The sequence below is a fragment of the Babylonia areolata genome, chromosome 1 (assembly GCF_041734735.1).
Source record: "Babylonia areolata isolate BAREFJ2019XMU chromosome 1, ASM4173473v1, whole genome shotgun sequence".
Taxonomy (NCBI): Eukaryota; Metazoa; Mollusca; class Gastropoda; order Neogastropoda; family Buccinidae; genus Babylonia; species Babylonia areolata.
Window position 1 is genome coordinate 87,561,803 of NC_134876.1, and position 19,429 is coordinate 87,581,231.

Consider the following 19,429-nt stretch of genomic DNA (forward strand, 5'->3'; position numbering starts at 1 on the left):
TGTCGATCAACACAAAAGTATGTACATCTAGGGGGGGGGGGGAAACATGAGCTAATTTAATTGAACTACTCAGTTACTTATGTATTTTTACATGGCTATGTTAGTCATTAGTATATAATTTAAAGCAATACTGAAAACAAATAGGGGGTGGTTCTGAAAAAAAAAACTGTGCAAAGGGATTTTCTGTTTATGTGTGTATAATAGTATAATCTATAAAAAAAAAAAAAAATACAGCTGTTCTCTGTTTTCCCTGCCTCATGGCAATTTGCTTTTCCAATGTACCATTTGTACAAGTATTAACTTCACATGCTTTTGTTGTTTTCATTTAAGGAATTGAATAAAATTCCAAAACATCCAGTATGTCACATCTATTATGTTACCTATTTGAATTAACCTGCTTGTCCCTCATCCATTCACACCTAAATTATATAATTAAAAACTATTTGTTGTCTCTCTCTCTCTATATATATAGCACACGCCTAATATTGAAGCTAACCAGTGTAGATAGATAAACCAGTTTGTTATTGGGAGAAATGTCACTTTTTTCAGCTTCATTTAGCACCAAATTCGCTTGATATTTTCACTGTGTCATCAACAGGTTTTTGTTGTTTTTCTTTTGTTTGCTTTTGGTTGTCTTTTTGTTTCATTTCATGTTGTTTTTTTGTTTTGTTTTTGTAGCTTATCACTTCAGTGCAGTTGTTGGTCATTCAAAAATGCCTCAATATCAAAACGAGAGTTGATATTTTCTATAATGAACTTCCTGCAGAAATGCCATTTATGTAGATGTTTAAAAGAAATAGGAGTAAGTGAACGCATAAGAAGTGAAATTCTCTGACAATGTAATCATTTTAGTGCTATTTACAAACACAATATTATCATTGTGATAACGTGTGAACATGTTTGCCTGAAAATGTGCATTTTTTTAATACTGGAGACAAAATGCACTGATGTAGTTCTATGTGAGTAAAAGAATAAATAACAAATCCAACACAGAAAAATGATGAAAACCATGAACTCATGCATGTACCTTAGCTGTACATTGACTGCATGTTTTTTTAAGGTCTTAAGAAGACAGCACACACATTGGTTTACACAATATATCTTAGTATGTGCTAAGTCTGCTTAGCACTAATAATTCTCCTAAGTCTAGGGAATTGAGCTGACTTAGGAAAATTCTTACTGAAAAGCAAATTTAGCACTCAAAGATTGCTTGTGAAACCCACCCTGGTTGCAAACACTTTCAAAGGGCCATTCATGAAAAGAAATATGTTTCTTTGTTTGCTTGTTTTTAATGCACAAACCTTTTTCTCAAATGTATGTACGAGATGGTTTCTGATGTCCAACTGTTACCACTCTGGTTTAACTTGAAGTGGGTTCAGTTGCAGTTTCCCCAGACAGGACAAAGTTAAACTTTGTAGTCAGATCACACATGACAAAGCTGATACAATTTCAATTTTCATGTTAAAAGACAATATTAATGATCTGTGTTTATGTGCATTGTGTATGAGTGTGCATGTTTATGCTCTTGTGTGTGTGTGTGTTGGGGGCAGGGGTTATGGGTGGTAACTACAGTAAGTTTACTTTTCCTACAATGTCATCTTTCCTAACCAAAGGTTTCTACTCTATGTGTTGAACATTTCATATCTCATTTCAATTTTTTCTTCACAAACCTTTGAATGTTAGGAAGCATAAATAAACACCAAGCTGACAAATATTTATGCTTCAAATCAAAACAATTGGCGTCTGTTTTCCAGACGGAGTAGCTTTGGCAATGTCAAAAAAGTCTTCTATGGATATACATACATAAGGCCAAGGCTGTTATTAGAATGTAAAACCTTGCATGCAAGTAGGAAAAAAAATTAGTATTAGTTCTAAATTTTAATCAGTCTCGCAATACCACCACCCTCTAAAAGCTGTTTAAACTTTTTTTCAAGAGAACTTGAAATTCAAATGGACTCATGAAAGTGGGTGTTATTAAAAACTGATTGTTTATCTGTGATGTGGATTGGGCATGTTATAGACAGGAGTGTAACCTCCAAGAGCATTTAACTTCAACATTACATGAAAAAGGAAAGTATGTGTAATTAAATATGTATATATATATAAGACAAAAGTATGATAGTCAAGACCATTCTACAAAATGCATACTTGCACAGTAAGCATACTAACAATCTTCAAAACAAAAATATAACCCGAGATTCACTTATAAAAATATCACGTTCACAGGTTAAATATATAAATATACCCTTTGTTACAGCACAAATTCAATTGCAATGATTAAAAAAAACATTTTTTCTTCTTCTTTTTTTTTTTTAAACTGTACTGTATTCAAAAAAGGTATAAAATTTGTTTGCTTGCATGATAAAAGAAGAAATTTAAAGTATACAGTAACAAACTGAGAATCCAGCGATTAGAGGAGATACCTATTCCTAAAACTAAGCATAAGTGATTGTCCATGAACCAATGTATATTATATATGCAGCAAAAATCAACCTAAATCTGACACAGCACTTTATCTGCCAAATAAAAAGCAAATGCAGAAACTTCCCAAATAACACAATGTTTCCAAATGCAATATTTTGATAGCTATATGATACAACAGCTCCTGGGAAGAAAATCATCGATATATACATGGTTTGTTATAAAATTACAAAAATCCAATATATTTAGACTTGCCAAGTGAGGTGTGTATGTGTTAGAGAGGAGATAGAAGACAATAAAGTGATTGTGAGTGGTGTGACAACAAAAAGATGAAATCAACAGCATGATTACAAGCACAGTTCTGCTCAAAATTATGTCGCTTAGATATTCTGCCTTTAAAATAATGTACAGTTAATCCACTACGCTCAAACAGATTATTTTCCCTCAAAATGAGAAACCACACAACTGGAAAAGAAAACACAACCCTCCATCTGAATTATCAGTCCAATAATATCACCCTTCAACATCCAGTTCAATCTCCACAGTCCAACTGCTGCTCCAAAACCTCCACAGAATTGGTGGGGGCAGAGCAGGTGAAATTTTCGCAGACATAAGCTGTGGCTTTTCCATCCAGCATCCGCAGGGACTTGAGTGTCTCCACTTTCTCATGAAGGAAGCCTTGATCTGTTTCGTTCACCAGGATCAGGATCTTGTTGGGAAGAAAGCGGTTGTGAACTGCTCTCAGCATGGCTTTGGTATCACCCGAATCCAGTGAGCCCACAATGATAATCTGAGGGGATGATTGCAAACAGTTGTTAGCAAAATAATGCATGTGTGTGTGTATGTGTGAGTGTATATAACATGGGTATTTTCTCAGCTACTACAAGCATCACAAGAACCAAACTTGGTAGGATGGTAGGCATGAATAAGAACTTCGTCATATCATAAAGGAGGTGACTTCAAACAGGATGAGAGGTCAACGTTTACGGTAATAATCTGGCAACAGATTAAAGCTTGACTGAGACCATATGTTACCTCTAATTTTAATCAGACTTGGCATTTTTACATGCCATGGGTACAGCGTGTGGATGTGCATGTGTGTGAGCACATGTTTTGGCTACACACGCATACGTGCATGTGTTTGCACATGCATGCATGTGTGTGTGAGTAACAGCGTGTGTATTATTTAATACTTTTGTCATTACAGATTTATCTGTGTGAAATTCAGAGTACTCTCCCAGAAGAGAGCATGCCATGCACATTGCCACACAGCAGCACCTCCCTTTTATCTTTTTTTTCCTGTCTGCTAGTGTATTTGTTTTATAACAAAAGAACAAAAGCTTTTTTTCCCTACATTATTGCAACATGAACAAACCCTTTGTTGCCATGGGTTCTTTTACATGTGCTAAGAGCATGCTGCACATGGCACCTCAATTTATCATGTGATCCAAAAAACTAGCACCCAGATCACCAGTCATGCAGGACTTAAACCCATGGGCACTTATCACAAGGTCACCATGTGTCTGTCTACATGTACATATTGTTCATCCTTGTCTGTGAGCACATTTAAATTAAAATTTAAAAAAAAAATTAAAACAGTAAGGGAAGAGAAAAAAATCTAAGATACTGAGAAAGATTGGACAGCAAGCACTGACAGCTTTTCATAATAAAGACGACAATAATATAGTCTGACCAGAAGAATAAGGATGCTGGTTCCACAAATGCAAGGTACAACACACACACACACACACACACACACAGAACAAAACAAAAAAACAAAAAAAGAAAAGAAAGAAAGAAAAATCTATCACCTGCTTTGGAGACTGCAGGACAAACATCAGCCCACAAACCAGTTCCGGAACGGCATGGGGCATGGAGGTGAGATGCCTGGCGAACAGTCGCAGGATGCGCTCTGCCTTCTGTCTCAGCTCTGCCTGGTCAAGGTAAGACGCCAGGCGCAACAGGTTCATGCAGGATACAGAGTTGGGGCTGGGCTCAGCGCCATCCTGAACTGTCAGACACCGGAGAAGATACATCATTTTATGCTGCTGTTTATACATCTTAAAGTCCACACATGCCATATCTGGATTAGATGTCAAACAATACGAAAAAAACAGTTGTTGTTTTTCTTATAGGTGAATTAAGTTATGTACAATCTATTCCAATATTAGTGAAAGGACCTGCATCGAAAAATCTACAAGCAAACAAATCTTTTTTCGAAAGTTAGAAATGATTATGTACTTCACAAATAAAAACACAGAAGATATAATGAAGAAATAACAATAACAATACGATAACAAGATCACTCTGCACTGTCATCAGAAATTAATGAATAACGGACAATCATTTTGTATCAACTGACAGTCAAATCATAGAAGTTTTTTTTTACAGAAACACACACAAAAAAAATGAACGGCAAGTAAATTTAAATACATGTCTGGAAAAAGGAATCAGTATCTAAATTTGCAGCTCATGTTTATGAAAAAAAAAAAAAAAAACAAAAAACCCTCTCTAAACCTTATCAATTCATGTTCTGGTGAAACAAGAGTCTATGCTGGATACAGATTGAAAAATATTTTTTTGTCAGTAAATGTTTGGGTGAGCATCTGAAATATGGCCACTAAAACTACTAAAACGCATGTAACCATATCAGATCAAGAATGAGAATGTCTGCAAACTGACTTCAGTGACATAACAACTCATCATCCGACACCCACAAATGTTGTCAATAAATATCTGCTGTGTAAGGGACAGAACTATTATTTTTCCCCAGTTTGTCCAATATTTCCCTCTCACCTTTTAATCAATATAATATTGTAACCCTAGTGCTATATCTGGTGGGTGGATTGTGCACATATGGTTCTGTATGTGTGTGTGAGTGTGAGTGAGTGTGTGTGTGTGTGTGTGCGTGTGTGTGTGTGTGCATATGTGTGTGTGTGTGTGCATGTGCACATTCATATTTCATTAACACTTTTCAGTTGGGAATGTCGGTTTTCTGTTTAAATTGGATCTGTACATGCAAGTATATGAGCACATAAAAAAAAAACATCCAACACAAAAACACATTTCTGTTTGCCAACTGTGTACGCAGAAACGTACACACACTAAACAATACACACACTAAACAAACAAAACGCTAACTACACACATTCTTTCAATCTCAGCACAACGGAGGGATCTTGATCCTGACTGCTGAAGTAGCCTCCACCCTCAACATCCCAGAACAGCTCATCCTGCTTGGCCTGGAGCTTCTGACACCATTCCAGCCACCTGGCATCCAGGCTGGCCTCATACAGATCCAGAAGTCCCCGTATCACGAAGGCATAGTCCTCCACAAACCCATCAATAGGTTGCGACCTGCATGATTGAAAAGAAAAAAAGAGAAAAAAAAAAGAATAAATAAATCAATATTGTGATACATAATTGCACAAAAGTATTACAACAATAATGCAGACTGATTAGTGGAGGATATCAATGACGACCATTTTCTTCTCTATCATCACTTTGATCATCCAAAATATTGTCATCAGAAACATCACACAAACAGAATCAAGAAATACTGTGGGGATATTGAAAATAAATAAATCAATTGATTAAAAAAATTTTCTCTCTCTCTCTCTCTCTCTCTCTATTATATATATATATAATATCTTTAAAAAAAAAACACACAAAAAAAAACACACAACTTGTGTTGTTGTTTTTGCCCATCTATCAATCGAAAAAAATTGAATGAGCAAACAACAAAAAAAGTAGAAAAAAAAGTGACAAAGCATGTTCTCAATGTAAACAGAAAGCAACTTGTGTCTTTTCACCAGAGTATGACTCTTTATTCCAGAACAAAACCACACAGAGGTTTTAAGGAAGAAGATGGCAGAATGATTAAGATGCTCAGTTGCCAATACAGAGAGTATGTGAGGGTGTGGGTTCGAATCCCCCTCTCACCCTTTCTCCCAAGTTAGACTGGAAAATCAAACTCAGCACCTAGTCTTTCAGGTGAGACAAGAAACCAAAGTCCCATGTGCAGCACACACTTGGCACAATGAAAAAGAACCCATGGCAACAAGAGTGTTGTCCTCAGGCAAAATTATGCAAAAAGAAATCCACTCTGACAGGTACAAATATATACGCATGCACTCATGGCCTGACAAGTGTGCTGAGTTATGCTGCTGTCAGGCATCCGGCAAGCAGATGTGGTGTAGCGTGTATGGGTTTGTCTGAACGCAGTGACACCTCCTGGAGAAGCTGAAACTGAAAACCACATGACCCATGATACGACATCGTGATGTTCACACCCAATAAGCCACAAGGGCCTCCTAGCAGCTTGTCATGGATTATGAAACGTCAGACCCTGGTGAACTGAAAACACCATAAAAACCATCCTTCACGACACAGTCAGGTTAGGTTAAAAAAAAAACAAAAAAAAACCCCAGAAGAAACAAGAAATAACATACATTCACGCACACACACACACACACACACACAAAGATAAATCATACATCCTCCTCATTCACACACATACATACATACACAAGCTCTAATCCAACAGAATCCTAATGAGGTCAAGCTGGTCAATATACACTTTTTTTTTTTAAATCCAACATTGTCACAAAAAGCAATGGGTCACAAAAACAAAGACAATATCAGTCAACCTAATACACTGTAGAATGATAAGTGCAACAAATACGCCTTGCTTAATCAAAAGTTCTGTCAGCAACATCCTGAAAAGCAGAAAATGAATCAGAGGTTAGGTTTTTCTGGCAATGACCAAAAAAAAAAAAAAAAAAGGAGCTATTTCAGGTTTACCCAAATGTGAAAGAAAGGAGCTATTTGAGGGTTCACCTAAATGTGCTGAGGAAAATGTGATTCTTTACCACTGACGAAGTTCTACTTTACTCTTGTTTAACATTCATTTTCAAGAAGGGGTCATAACATGCAGAGACTGATCTATATATCCTACTTGACATTTCAATCTGCTTACATAAAAAAAGAAGACAAACAGGGTGGGGACAGATGCTTGACCTACATATTAAGCAACTGCTACAGTACTTAACAAAAAAACCACACACACATTTAACAATGCATGCACAAAAATGCACACACACACACACACACACACAGAACATACATGAGCTTAAGACCACCCTTACCGTAACCCTCCACAACATGCTACAACCCCCCCCACTCCAAAACCCACACCAATACTCACACCTGAGTAACCCCACCATCCAACCCTGTGTAGCAGCTACGCAGCAGTGTGTTATCCTCACTCCGGTAAACATGTGTCTGCAAAAAGTGTGCTGCTTTCACAGCACGCTCTGTCAAGGCAGGGTCCCCCAACACCTGTCCGCCTCGTGCCAGGCCCGAGATCATCAAACCTACCACAAATATTTTTTTTTTTAAACTGTGGAGTCATAAAAGAAATAATGGCCTGCAGTAAAGGTCACACTAATTTGCATCTGATCAGCTATAATCCATTGCATCTTTTACTTCAGAGTTATGGAGAGCACAAATCAAAAGATATACACAAAATATGACAGAGAAAATAATGCACACACTGAAACAGACAAGAACAATCTTGCTATGAAAAAAAACAGTAAAGAAAAAGAAAAAGCTTAAAAAATTACACACACACACACACACACACACACACACACACACACAGAGGCAAAAAAAAACCAGAACCACCATTTGAAAAGAAAAGAGTCACATAGATATATACAACTAACCAAGGCAAATGACATGTTACACAGAAACTCCAACGCAGTCGCAGAAGAAAACCAACCAACCATTCCACGCGGAGATCATCTTGTTATCCAGATGGGGTTTAGGTCTCTGCAGCCTCCTCTCAAACAGTGTCTGTCTGCATTTCTGCAGGGCAGCATTCACCACCTCTGACTGCAAACCAAAGTGATGGGCCGTCTGCTCCACACTGCCTTTGACCATCAGCACGTTCTGACCCTTCAGCTCCTCATGGGGGTCCTGCCACGGTGATCAGAGGATGATCTGCTGGTTTACTTTCTCCATGCTGTGTGTTGTGTGAGTGAATGGGTAAGTGATTGAGCGTGTGTGTACACGTGTGTGTGTGTGTGTGTGTGTGTGTGTGTGTTAGAGTGAGTGAGTCTGTGTGTGTGTGTGTGTGTGTGTGTGTGTGTGTGTGTGTGTGTGTGTGTGTGAGTGAGTGAGTCTGTGTGTGTGTGTGTGTGTGTGTGTAAGAGTGAGTGCGTCTGTGTGTGTGTGTGTGTGTGTGTGTGTGTGTGTGTGTGTTAGAGTGAGTGAGTGAGTGAGTGAGTGAGTGAGTGTGTGTGTGTGTGTATGTGTGTGTGTGTTCATGTGTGTGCACATGTGTGTGTGTGTTTGTGTGTGCGAGTGTGTGTGTGTTTGTGTGTGTATTTGAGCGTGTTTGCAATGAGATGCGTTGATGGAAGTAGCAGTGTGTACTTGCCTGCAAAAGTTACTTTTTGGTAGGTGTATAAAGTCAACGGGCAAGTGCTTGTTCTCAGTCCCTATTCTGCCATGCTTTGACCTTTAACATGTGTGCTGACACAAAATTTTTAAACAAAAGTTCAAACACAGCAAAATTTGAATAATTTACAAACAATTTTTTTAATCGTTTGGAAATTAATATGTACAATCATACTACAGTGCATGCAGCCTTGCAAACTGGGATAGGTGAGATGTTTTGGTCAGTGGAGGAGTTCATGTATTCAAGGAAATGTTATTTCACCTGTTCCCCATTAAATCATAATAATTAATTACGTTATAATGCATACTTCAGTCATCTCATTTTACAAGTAATTGTACTGTAGCTGTTGAATCCCTTATCTGCTGAATATTTTAACAATTTTGCCATTCGTGTGCTAACTGAAAACTCCGGGTTTCCACCTTAGTGCAAAAAAATGTGCAATACTTCCTCAAATACAAAGATATCAATATCTCCTTGAAATTTCGCATGACAAGTGCTCAAATACTGTACTTTAAGTAGTTAAATTGTCACATTTCCATTATGTAACTGTTGTTGTTGTTTTAAATCTGAGTCAAAGAAAATTTCCATGATACCAAGTGGTTAAAAGTTATATCTGCACCACAATTAATTCCAGGATTTCCAGTCAATTTTGTTTTCATCAGGTGCCTGTGGCCCAGTATTACATCAGAGCTTGATGAAAAAAGAAACTCAGCCAGCCAGCTATGTGTTAGCATCCAGCTGACAAATAATGCCATCCTCTCTACCTCCCTCATTGGTGATAAGCTTGACTGACCATCCCCCTTCCCTTTCTAGCTACACACATCAACTGACAGTGCTTGTGATGTCAACTTGTTCATGTCCACTGTCGCTTTACTCCTGACCTACAACAGATGCGAACTCGGGCACAAAACTTACGTCACTGTTACTTTCACTGTTATGCATCAAAGTGGGTTGTGACAAATGTCATCATAATCCAAATCTGCACCTGAATCATCACCCTCACTGGACGGGCGCAACAGCCAAGTGGTTAAGGCATTGGACTGTCAATCTGAGGGTCCCGGGTTCGAATCACGGTGACTGCGCCTGGTGGGTAAAGGGTGGAGATTTTTACGATCTCCCAGGTCAACATATGTGCAGACCTGCAGACCTGCCTGAATCCCCTTTGTGTGTATATGCAAGCAGAAGATCAAATACGCACGTTAAAGATCCTGTAATCCATGTCAGTGTTCGGTGGGTAATGGAAACAAGAACATACCCAGCATGCACACCCCCGAAAACGGAGTATGGCTGCCTACATGGCGGGGTAAAAACGGTCATACACGTAAAAGCCCACTCATGTGCACACAAGTGAACGCAGAAGAAGATCACCCTCACTGCTTCACATGCTTTCTTTCCAACTGTCCATATCCGTCAGTACTACCCAAGCCACTTCTAAGACTGTCCACCTTCAAAACATGAGCCATATCATTTTTACCAAACTGCAAGTGACAGGGATTTCCTACTGCCTATGAGTCCTACAGTACAGACCGCACAAGGCCAAGGGATGTAAACAATGTTCAAACATTCTAGAAGACAGGGAGAAACAAAATAAGTTGTTTCCCTTTAACCAGTTGAGTGCCAGAGAATTTTGTAAAAAAAAAAAAAAAAAATAAAAAAAGTGCAGCCAAGGAATTTTGAGGATTTGGGGGTAATACATAACAAAAATTCAAGAACAAAAAGTATGGAAGATAGAAAAAGAAATTAACTGTTTCTGTGAAGGAAAATTGATGTTGATTCTGAATCTGAGATTCCTTCCCCTCCCTCCCACCCCAAAATCACTTTGACTGCTGACAACTATTCAGATATTTAAAGTGTGCAACAAAGATGTCTGTTTCCACCTCCATAGAATGGCATCCATAAAGAAAACAAACATAATACAGCTGAAAATAGCATTGTCACTGACAGAAGAAATTAATATGGACTGCAAATTTATAAGAAACAAATCACACCTTTTGCAGACATGTATGTGAATAACTGTCCGAACAATGACAAACATGGGTACAGTCAACATAAAAATCCAATCATGTTCTCAGAAACTAAGCAGGCATGCCTTTTGACAGCTGAGAGCTTTCCCAAGTTAGAGGGTGAAGTTCTTTGATGACATTCACTCTCTCCAAATTGCACGTGGGCCAGTTAAAGTGTTTGCTGTGCATCTGGCTAGCTTCCTCTTTGAACAAGTCAACCATCTGATTCAGTGACAAAAAAAGTTAAAAACAAAAAGCACGTTTCATGTCCAGTGCACGCATCAACCCTGTGTTTCATGAAAACTGTGAAGCCTTGGCGTTGTCTATTGCCTGCAGTATAGCTACTGATAATCATAAGCACAGCTTTCAAAATTGTGGAAATCTGCTGACTTGGGGACCACTTTCTTAACTGGACAAAGTTTTCAACGCTTTTTTTTTGCATATGATGCAACCCCCTTTCCACATGCATTTCATGTGGTCCAGTTTGCAAATCATTATGAGTAGAAAGGGGTCTTCTACCTGAAGTATGCTCATTTAATTAGTATTTTTATAATCCAGACACATCAAACTAACCATTCACAGTCTGTTTGTGTGCACTGATCCAAGATCCAATGAAGGAAAATTTGGAACATATGCAGGACGTCAGTGGATGTCTTACTGGCACTAAGGCAACACTTTTTGCAGGACATCAGCTGATGTCTTATATGCACTCTACTGGTTAAATATCTACCATGAACTGCTGATCAAAACTAGACATGAGAGATATGTCCTGTAGGGGTATAACATTGCAACAAAAGTAAGTCTCATGTCAATGTGACAGGAACTTGATTCCCCCCCAAAAAAAATTCTATGAATTTACAAACTTTGCCTTCTTCTGCATTCGTGGGCTGCAACTCCCACGTTCACTTGTAAGTATACGAGTGGGCATTTACATGTATGGCCGTTTTTACCCAGCCATCTAGGCAGCCATACTCCACTTTCTGGGATGTGCATGCTGGGTATGTTCTTGTTTCCATAACCCACCGAACGCTGACATAGATTACAGGATCTTTAACATGTGTATTTGATCTGCTTGCATATACACACGAAGGGGATTCAGGCACTAGCAGGTCTGCACATATGTTGACATGGGAGATCGGAAAAATATCCACTTTGGGTAGCAGGTGTGGTTACCGAGATTCAAACCTGGGACCCTCAGATTGAAAGTCCAACGCTTTAACCACTTGGCTATTCCGCCCGTCAATTTACAAACAATAAGGTTGCATCTTATCCTAACCTTGGCCAATCATGTCTTTCATCTCTCTCTTTCACACACACACACACACACACACACACACACACACACATGTGCACACACACACAAAAAAAACACACACTCCCAGCTCCACCATAAATTATCCTTTCTCATCCTTCAAAATCACAAAACTCCACCCATGTAGCTAATCATTAAACACACCAACTTCATCACCTAACACACAGTAACGGCATGTCCCATAAACGCATCAACAAAGCCCTAATATCTCCTGTCTCCACAGCCAGACACTGACCTGCAAAGGATCCACGTTGCCCTCTTTCTGACAGCCACAGTGGAAGCAGAAGAGCTCAGCCAGACTGGGTCCCTCCTCTCCATTCATCTCACCCTCCAGGAGGGAGTGCAGTTCCTCCCAGCTCCACACACAGAAAGCCCCTTCCTTCTTCTCCTTAGAGTCCACAGCCGGAAGGGAGTCTGCATCCTCTGCACTGTAGAAGCCACCTTCCTGATGGGGACATAAAAATCCACCTGCTTTTCTTCTTCTTCATAATGCATAGTTCATCTATAAAGTTGTCGACATCTTAATATATGTGTATCTGAACCATTGAAATGAAATGATTTGCGCTAGTATCAGCAGAGCTAAGCTCTAAATGAAACTCAACATACCTTATGGCTATACTTATCTCCTTTAGTCTTTTCAGCCCAAACAAGCACATTGTCACATTTTGAAGTGATTCCTCTCAACATACCTTTTGGCTATACTTACCTCCTTTCGTCTTTTCTGCCCAAACAAGCACATTGACACATTTTAAAGCGATTCCTTTCTTCCTCTTTTCTTTTTTTCCATATCTTTTTCTTCTTCTTCTTCTTCTTTTTTTCCCCTTTTTTGTGTTTTGTTGTTGTTCAATGCAAACAATTACTGCATGGGAAATGATTCACTCAGTACCTTCCCACTGAAGTAAAGGTGGCTATGGACGGATATAGAAGACCTTTTCAGCAAGATTAATCTCAAATAAAATTCCTATAGCTCAAATGGCATTAAAATGATGAGTTCCCATATAAAATAAAGGTCCAGAATGATGAAAACCAACACTTTGTGTATGTGTATAAAGCATAGTATATGCATTTGTTGAAGTACTTACCGGATGGCTCAAATCCCTGTTGACATACTCAAAAATATCTCTTGCCACCTCCGCAAACACTTGATCTTTTGTTATCTGAAACATGTTCAAACAGAAAGTCAGTTTAGCAGTTAGTGGTGATTCAGGTATCTGTATTTAGTGTCATCAAAAAGTCCATATTTACCCATGAAATTGGCATTCAAAACAAAAAAGAATCAAGAAATCATTCAACCAACATCAGACCACACACATTTTTCTTTACACTGCAATCCAAACAAGCATCTTCTATTAAAAAAAAAAAAAGTAAGAAAAAAGAAAAATCAAAGAAAGAAAAGAACAAACTTTGCCCTGTTGCCCAACAAAGCAGGATCAAATCAATGTGCAGAGTGAAAAAGATAAAAAATCATGCTATTTTTACTCATCCACTTTTATACAGAACAAATTCACACACACACACACACACACACACACACACACACACACACACAGTCATATAAAACACATATAAACAATATAAAAAAAAAAAGGAGAAAGAAGTAAAGAAAATTACTGCCAAAATATAGTGTCACATTTCTTTTCAATATATACCTGATAAGCATCCAGGTAGGAAACAGCAAGTTGGCCCTGGTCATACAGCATTTTTTCAAAGTGTGGCACATGCCACTCACGGTCTGTCGAGTATCTGTGAAAACCCTTCAAGACAAGGAGGTAAAAAGACAACATTTGAGTGATAAGTAATGACAACTAACTGCTTGAATGAACATTATCTTTTGTTTACAATAAAGATGCATCACACTTTTTTTGTGATCATTTTTAAAGAGAAACTGCATCTGCCATTAACCCCCTCGAAGACGGAATGTGCTGGCTGAGAACACCAGGGAGACCTCCTCCAGGAGAAAACCGAGCACATACACATCTACCCATCATGGTCATGCATCTGCCACTGCTGCCATAATGAGGGGGAGAAGGAGAAGGGGATTAAGGCTTCACATACTGAAGCATGATCTACCTTTTTTTTTCCAAAAACTGTAGAGAAATCAAACATTTCTGTGATTAGTGCACTTTCAACATTTCCTTTCACATATTCACATACTTTCTGACATCCATTCCTCACTCCCAGTGTCACCTACTCCACTAGATGTCATAATAAAAGATTACAATGCATCCCTTCAAATGACTGAAAGTAAATGATCAGGAATATAAGTTAAAAGAAGGGCAGACCAGGATGGTGAAAGTGAAATCATTATGCACGGTCTGATAAGAACTGAAGTATGCACAACAGATTAGAACAGAACCAGACACCAACACAAAAAGCACAACAGTTGAAACACTGTCCACAAGAAGAGTGTGACAGCAAAGTGGCTAATATGGGAAATCCTCCCTGATAGCCCACAGCTGGCATGGGACCCAAATATTGTTCAAATCCAATCCAACCAGCTCTTAACTGGTTATGAGATGTTTTCAAATTACCATGGTCAACATAGATGCAGATCTGCCAGTGCCTTTATCCTTTTTTTTTTATGTATACACATGCAGAAGAGCAAATACAAATATGAAGAATCTTGTGATCCATGATCAAACCAATCCACAAAGAGTCCAATCATTTGTGTCCATGTTCCACGGATTTCCGAAAGAAACACAGCCAACATATACTGAACACCCATCCCAAAATGGAGCATGGCTGCCTCAATGGTATGTAAAACTGACTATAGTCAAAGCCCACCCAGAGAAAGATTTAACATGAGAACTACAGAAGAGAGAACCACTACCTGTGCAATATGATCGTGCATGCCTCCTTTGGCCATCATTCGTAAGGTGTGGAGACACATGTTCAGGGCTGACTTGCCCCTTTCCGTGTCTTTTTCGATATAGTACAAACGAAACAGCGCATTGAAGTTGACTGAAACAAAATAATAAACATCAACACAAATATACACAAGCATGCATCACATGCACACATAAAACCAGTGTTTAATCCCACAAGATGTTATTGTGTAATCAGAAAAATCATTCACAGATTCGTACCCCTATACAAAATAGATTTTAAGTCAGCAATTCTTTAGTAATCTTGTTCTTCTGTGAACCAGTTAAAAGGGCTTTGTCATCATCATTACAAAGTTTGAAAGTATAAGAATAGACTAACATTTACAAAAACATTAAATGATTATTATTAACAACAACACTAACAATAGCAATAGCATTAATAGCAAGAAGATTTCCTTTAGTTGGCAATTTTAACTCATTGCTTTTACTACCTCATAAGCTACAACTATCATTTACCATTCGTGACTAATGTAAGATGAGATTGATACTGTGAACACTGACCAATAAGCTTCAAATATCATACATCATCTTTTATCATGTCATCATTCTATGAGACCAGGATAAAAAATAAAAAAAACCAGTAACACAGTCTTTACCTGGCTGAGGAAACTTGGGTGCTTTGTTAAAGCCTCCATATTCTTCATCGTAAGACTTCTCCAGTGTGCTGTGCAATTCATTAATCACTTGCAGGGATGGCATCGCTTCCTCCCCATGTTCTGCCACATGTGTACCACGCATCAGTGCATCCAGTATGGCTGTGCCCTGTTGCTCAATTTCTGTCTGAGAGCTCTTCCACTGCAAGTTAGAACATGATATGACAGATGTTCACCTTTGTTAGAAATGTATTGGTCTTCATCTTTATTAACTTTTCGTGGCAAGAATGTGCATGTGAAAACACACACACACATACATGCACACCCACACATGCACATGTGTATGGAAATTACCTTTTCAAATGAAATTTCATTACCTTTCCAAATGAAATTTAAATCATTTGAACACAGTTTGGTTCTTATTTCCATTCCATCCATCCAGACATATCAACACACACACTCACAGAGTATATGCACAATTTTGATACAGCACCTTGTCAGCAATAAGCATGAGGAGGGTTTTGAAGCCAGGCCGACCATAGTATCTATCGTCAGGTGGGAAGTATGTGCCTCCAAATATGGGTTTGAGATCAGGTGTCAACCACACACTCATGGGCCACCCTCCTTGACCAGTGGTTGCCTAGTGACAGAATCCGTAACCATCAGGCTTCATCCACAACTTCTGAGGCCTACTTTAATACCTGGAATGCATGCTGATAGTCACACACACACACACACACACACACACACACACACTTTTGACACAAAATCCATTTCACACAGTACTGAAAGAAGCAAGCTGATCAGTGATATATACACCTTCATCTCTTTTCTTACATTAACTTAAGATTTAAACATTTCTTCCATTGCTGGCTTAAAAAAAAATTCTTTGCCCTTGTAATTATTTAGCAATCATATAAAGACTATAAAGAAACAGACTGCTATCATCAACAGGCACAGCACAGAAAAAAACACCAACTACATGGACATGCACTGTAACTGCAGTAAGGCTTACTCATAAACTTCTAGCCCCCACCCCCACCCCCTGCCCCTCACCCCCACACACCTCTACAGACCTGACATCACATTATCACCTGCACAAAGTTCATGTACACTCTGTCCACGTCAGGCCTCTCCTCTCTGTCCACCTTGATGCTGACAAAAGACTTGTTCAGCACCTCGCCAATCTCTGGGTTTTCGAAGGACTCCCGTTCCATCACGTGGCACCAGTGACACGTGGAGTAGCCCACAGAGAGGAAGATGGGTTTGTTTTCTGCTTTGGCTTTCTGGATGGCTTCATCTCCCCATGGGTACCTATTTCAACATGAGATAGGTCTTCCGCAAAATTCTGTATGAATAACGCTGACAGAGAATGGGCAAGTTTGTTGTGGTATGTTTGTAGTGAAGTAGGTCTAGTAGTAGCAGCAGCAACAGTTACTTCCTACATTATAATTACTGTAAGCTTTGTATGTGTCACTCTGTGTGTGTCTGTGTGTGTCTGTGTGCCTGTGTCATTACCTCACAACATCCACCTGGCAACTTCTTAATCTATTCTTTTGTGTCACTTCCTAAAATGTTTGTCCCTTTGATTTTCCTTCTTACAACTCATGTCATGAAAAAATGTTAATAACCTAAAATCTAGTGATTTTCTCAAACAGTGAGAGGAACAATTTTTTTTTTTTAAACCCACACAATAGCAACTCAGCCGAAGGGCACATTGGCAAAATTCTGTGAAAAATTCCACTTTAATAGGAAAACAACTGTACTGCTTTTACAGGCAGAAAAGAAAAAAGGCACTGGCACTATCATAGTAGTGATGCACTTGCCCACATTTCACACAGTGACATCTGTTGTGATAAATCATAAAACAATAATAATACAATGCAATTCAACAAAGAAAACAATAGAAAACACTTGGAAAAAACAAACAATAACAATATCACACACTGTAATTGATACCAAAAAAAAACCTGGGTACCAATGTACAGGATTAGAAGCATGCTGAAGAGATATGGTGACTTCTCCAAAGCCAGGCGATTCTGAGAGGTGCCCTGAACCACTTGCAGTACTTGAGGCTGCCATTGTCCGACTGCACACAACACATTTGAAAAGACCAGTAATTAAGATTCAGTGAATATGATTCTTTATTTTACATAGGCCCTGTTCAAACCTCTTCTCTGCATGTGTGCCCATCAATGAGAGTGTGTTTGCATGTCATGTGTATGCATTCCTGTGTGAGTGTGTGTGTGTGTGGACTGGGAGGGACGGCGATGGTTGGGGGTTCGGGGGGGAAGGAATAATTCATTGATTGATGATTGCTTGCTCTACAGAGAGATCAATACCTTTACACCTGTCAGGTTCATCTCTCCTTGCTGTAGGACTTTAAAAAAAAACACACAAAAAATCAAAAGACTGGGCTTAGTCCTGGAGGATGCATTTTAACTCTTTCATTGCCAAGTTTCTGTGTGAAAAATACTCCCCAGCACCAAATATTTCATATGAACTATACTCACACTCACAGGCTTTGGTTCATGTCAAAACAACACAATGGATTTAATCACTTCAAACTCAGTCAGGGGGCAAAGGTTAGACATTGTTCTATTGGTGGGAAACTGACTGCAGCTGTCAAGCTTAGTTACAATGTGAGAAATGGTCCTATCAACATGACCCTTTGATGTCAACAAAAGTTGCCTACGGTGTTGCACTGTCTAGCCAACTACAGTCGCCTATGGTGGTGAAATAGTTAATGTGACTGAATTTTAAATCAAAAGTATTAAAATTAAAACAAAACCTCCTACCACTACATTCTGGACAAAACCATCCTGAAAAATGTTCAACAACCTGTATCCAAGCATCCCATGAACAACAGTGGGGAGATCACATAACTAAGACCTCAAAGAAAGCTAACTTTGCTGTGTGTTTCATGAGATGCAACCTCCGCCTCTTGATGTTGCATTCCTGGCAGTGGAGAACCTTCGCAAAGACTGAACCTTCCAACCTTCCAGGACCGTAGGAAAATACTGCTGCTAATCACTTTCTTGAGTTGGTTAAAGGGCTAGTGCCAGCCATGCCTGGTATAAAACAATTTCCTAAAACCGCAAACACAAGACTGACTGATATGTGTTTGATCTGACAATTCCAATCAGTCAACTAATGTTGTCGACAGATACACATATGTGGAACAGCAGCAGGTGTTTCTTCATGCTCATCTCGCCCTGCAAGGCGAGGAAGTTCAAATACTCCTTTTTTCAGCATACTTTATCGGACTGGAATGCCCTCAGTGACATTACAGTTCACACAGGTTCCATTAATTTCAGCTTCACAGTTCTTTTTTTGTTTCATAACATTTTGCTAAAAATTGGGTCATGGTTCAATGTTTGGTTATACTGTGATTTTATTGGTCAAACCTTCTAAAAAAAGCAGTTGACAATTCTAGGGAATTATTCTGTTAAATCTTTTATGACTTAGTTGACATTGCATGCTCTAAATAAGATGTGAGAACATGATCTTGTATCACTATTTAGTATTTGAACGTTGTACATTTTTTCAAGCGGAAATGGCTGGTTCCACAGGTTCTCCAAACTACATTATATCCATTGTGGTATATTCTGGCATTTTTCGTAAACGAACCAGGCCATAACTATTCAATACTGTTGTAGTTTAGAAACTTAAAATTAACTATTTAAAAAAATGTTGGGTTAAATCCCATTGTCTGGGCGAAAAGCTATCTGTGCCTCGTTTGTTGCCAGAAC

General features: G+C 38.7%; 1 protein-coding gene across 1 annotated transcript in view; it reads right to left on the minus strand.

Moving 5' to 3' along the window:
* Positions 1–37: 37 nt before the first annotated feature.
* Positions 38–19,429, minus strand: part of LOC143288893 (spermatogenesis-associated protein 20-like) — a 19,735-nt gene continuing 343 nt past the window's right edge. The window contains exons 2-14 of the mRNA XM_076597559.1: positions 17,656–17,766; positions 16,772–16,991; positions 16,171–16,317; positions 15,681–15,879; positions 15,030–15,160; positions 13,849–13,953; positions 13,282–13,356; positions 12,435–12,644; positions 8,208–8,400; positions 7,628–7,796; positions 5,570–5,778; positions 4,233–4,432; positions 38–3,211 (exon numbers count right to left, since the gene is read on the minus strand). Of these exons, the coding sequence (XP_076453674.1) occupies positions 2,954–3,211; positions 4,233–4,432; positions 5,570–5,778; positions 7,628–7,796; positions 8,208–8,400; positions 12,435–12,644; positions 13,282–13,356; positions 13,849–13,953; positions 15,030–15,160; positions 15,681–15,879; positions 16,171–16,317; positions 16,772–16,991; positions 17,656–17,766 (2,227 nt within the window). The 3' untranslated portion in view covers positions 38–2,953. The remainder of the gene's footprint in view (positions 3,212–4,232; positions 4,433–5,569; positions 5,779–7,627; positions 7,797–8,207; positions 8,401–12,434; positions 12,645–13,281; positions 13,357–13,848; positions 13,954–15,029; positions 15,161–15,680; positions 15,880–16,170; positions 16,318–16,771; positions 16,992–17,655; positions 17,767–19,429) is intronic.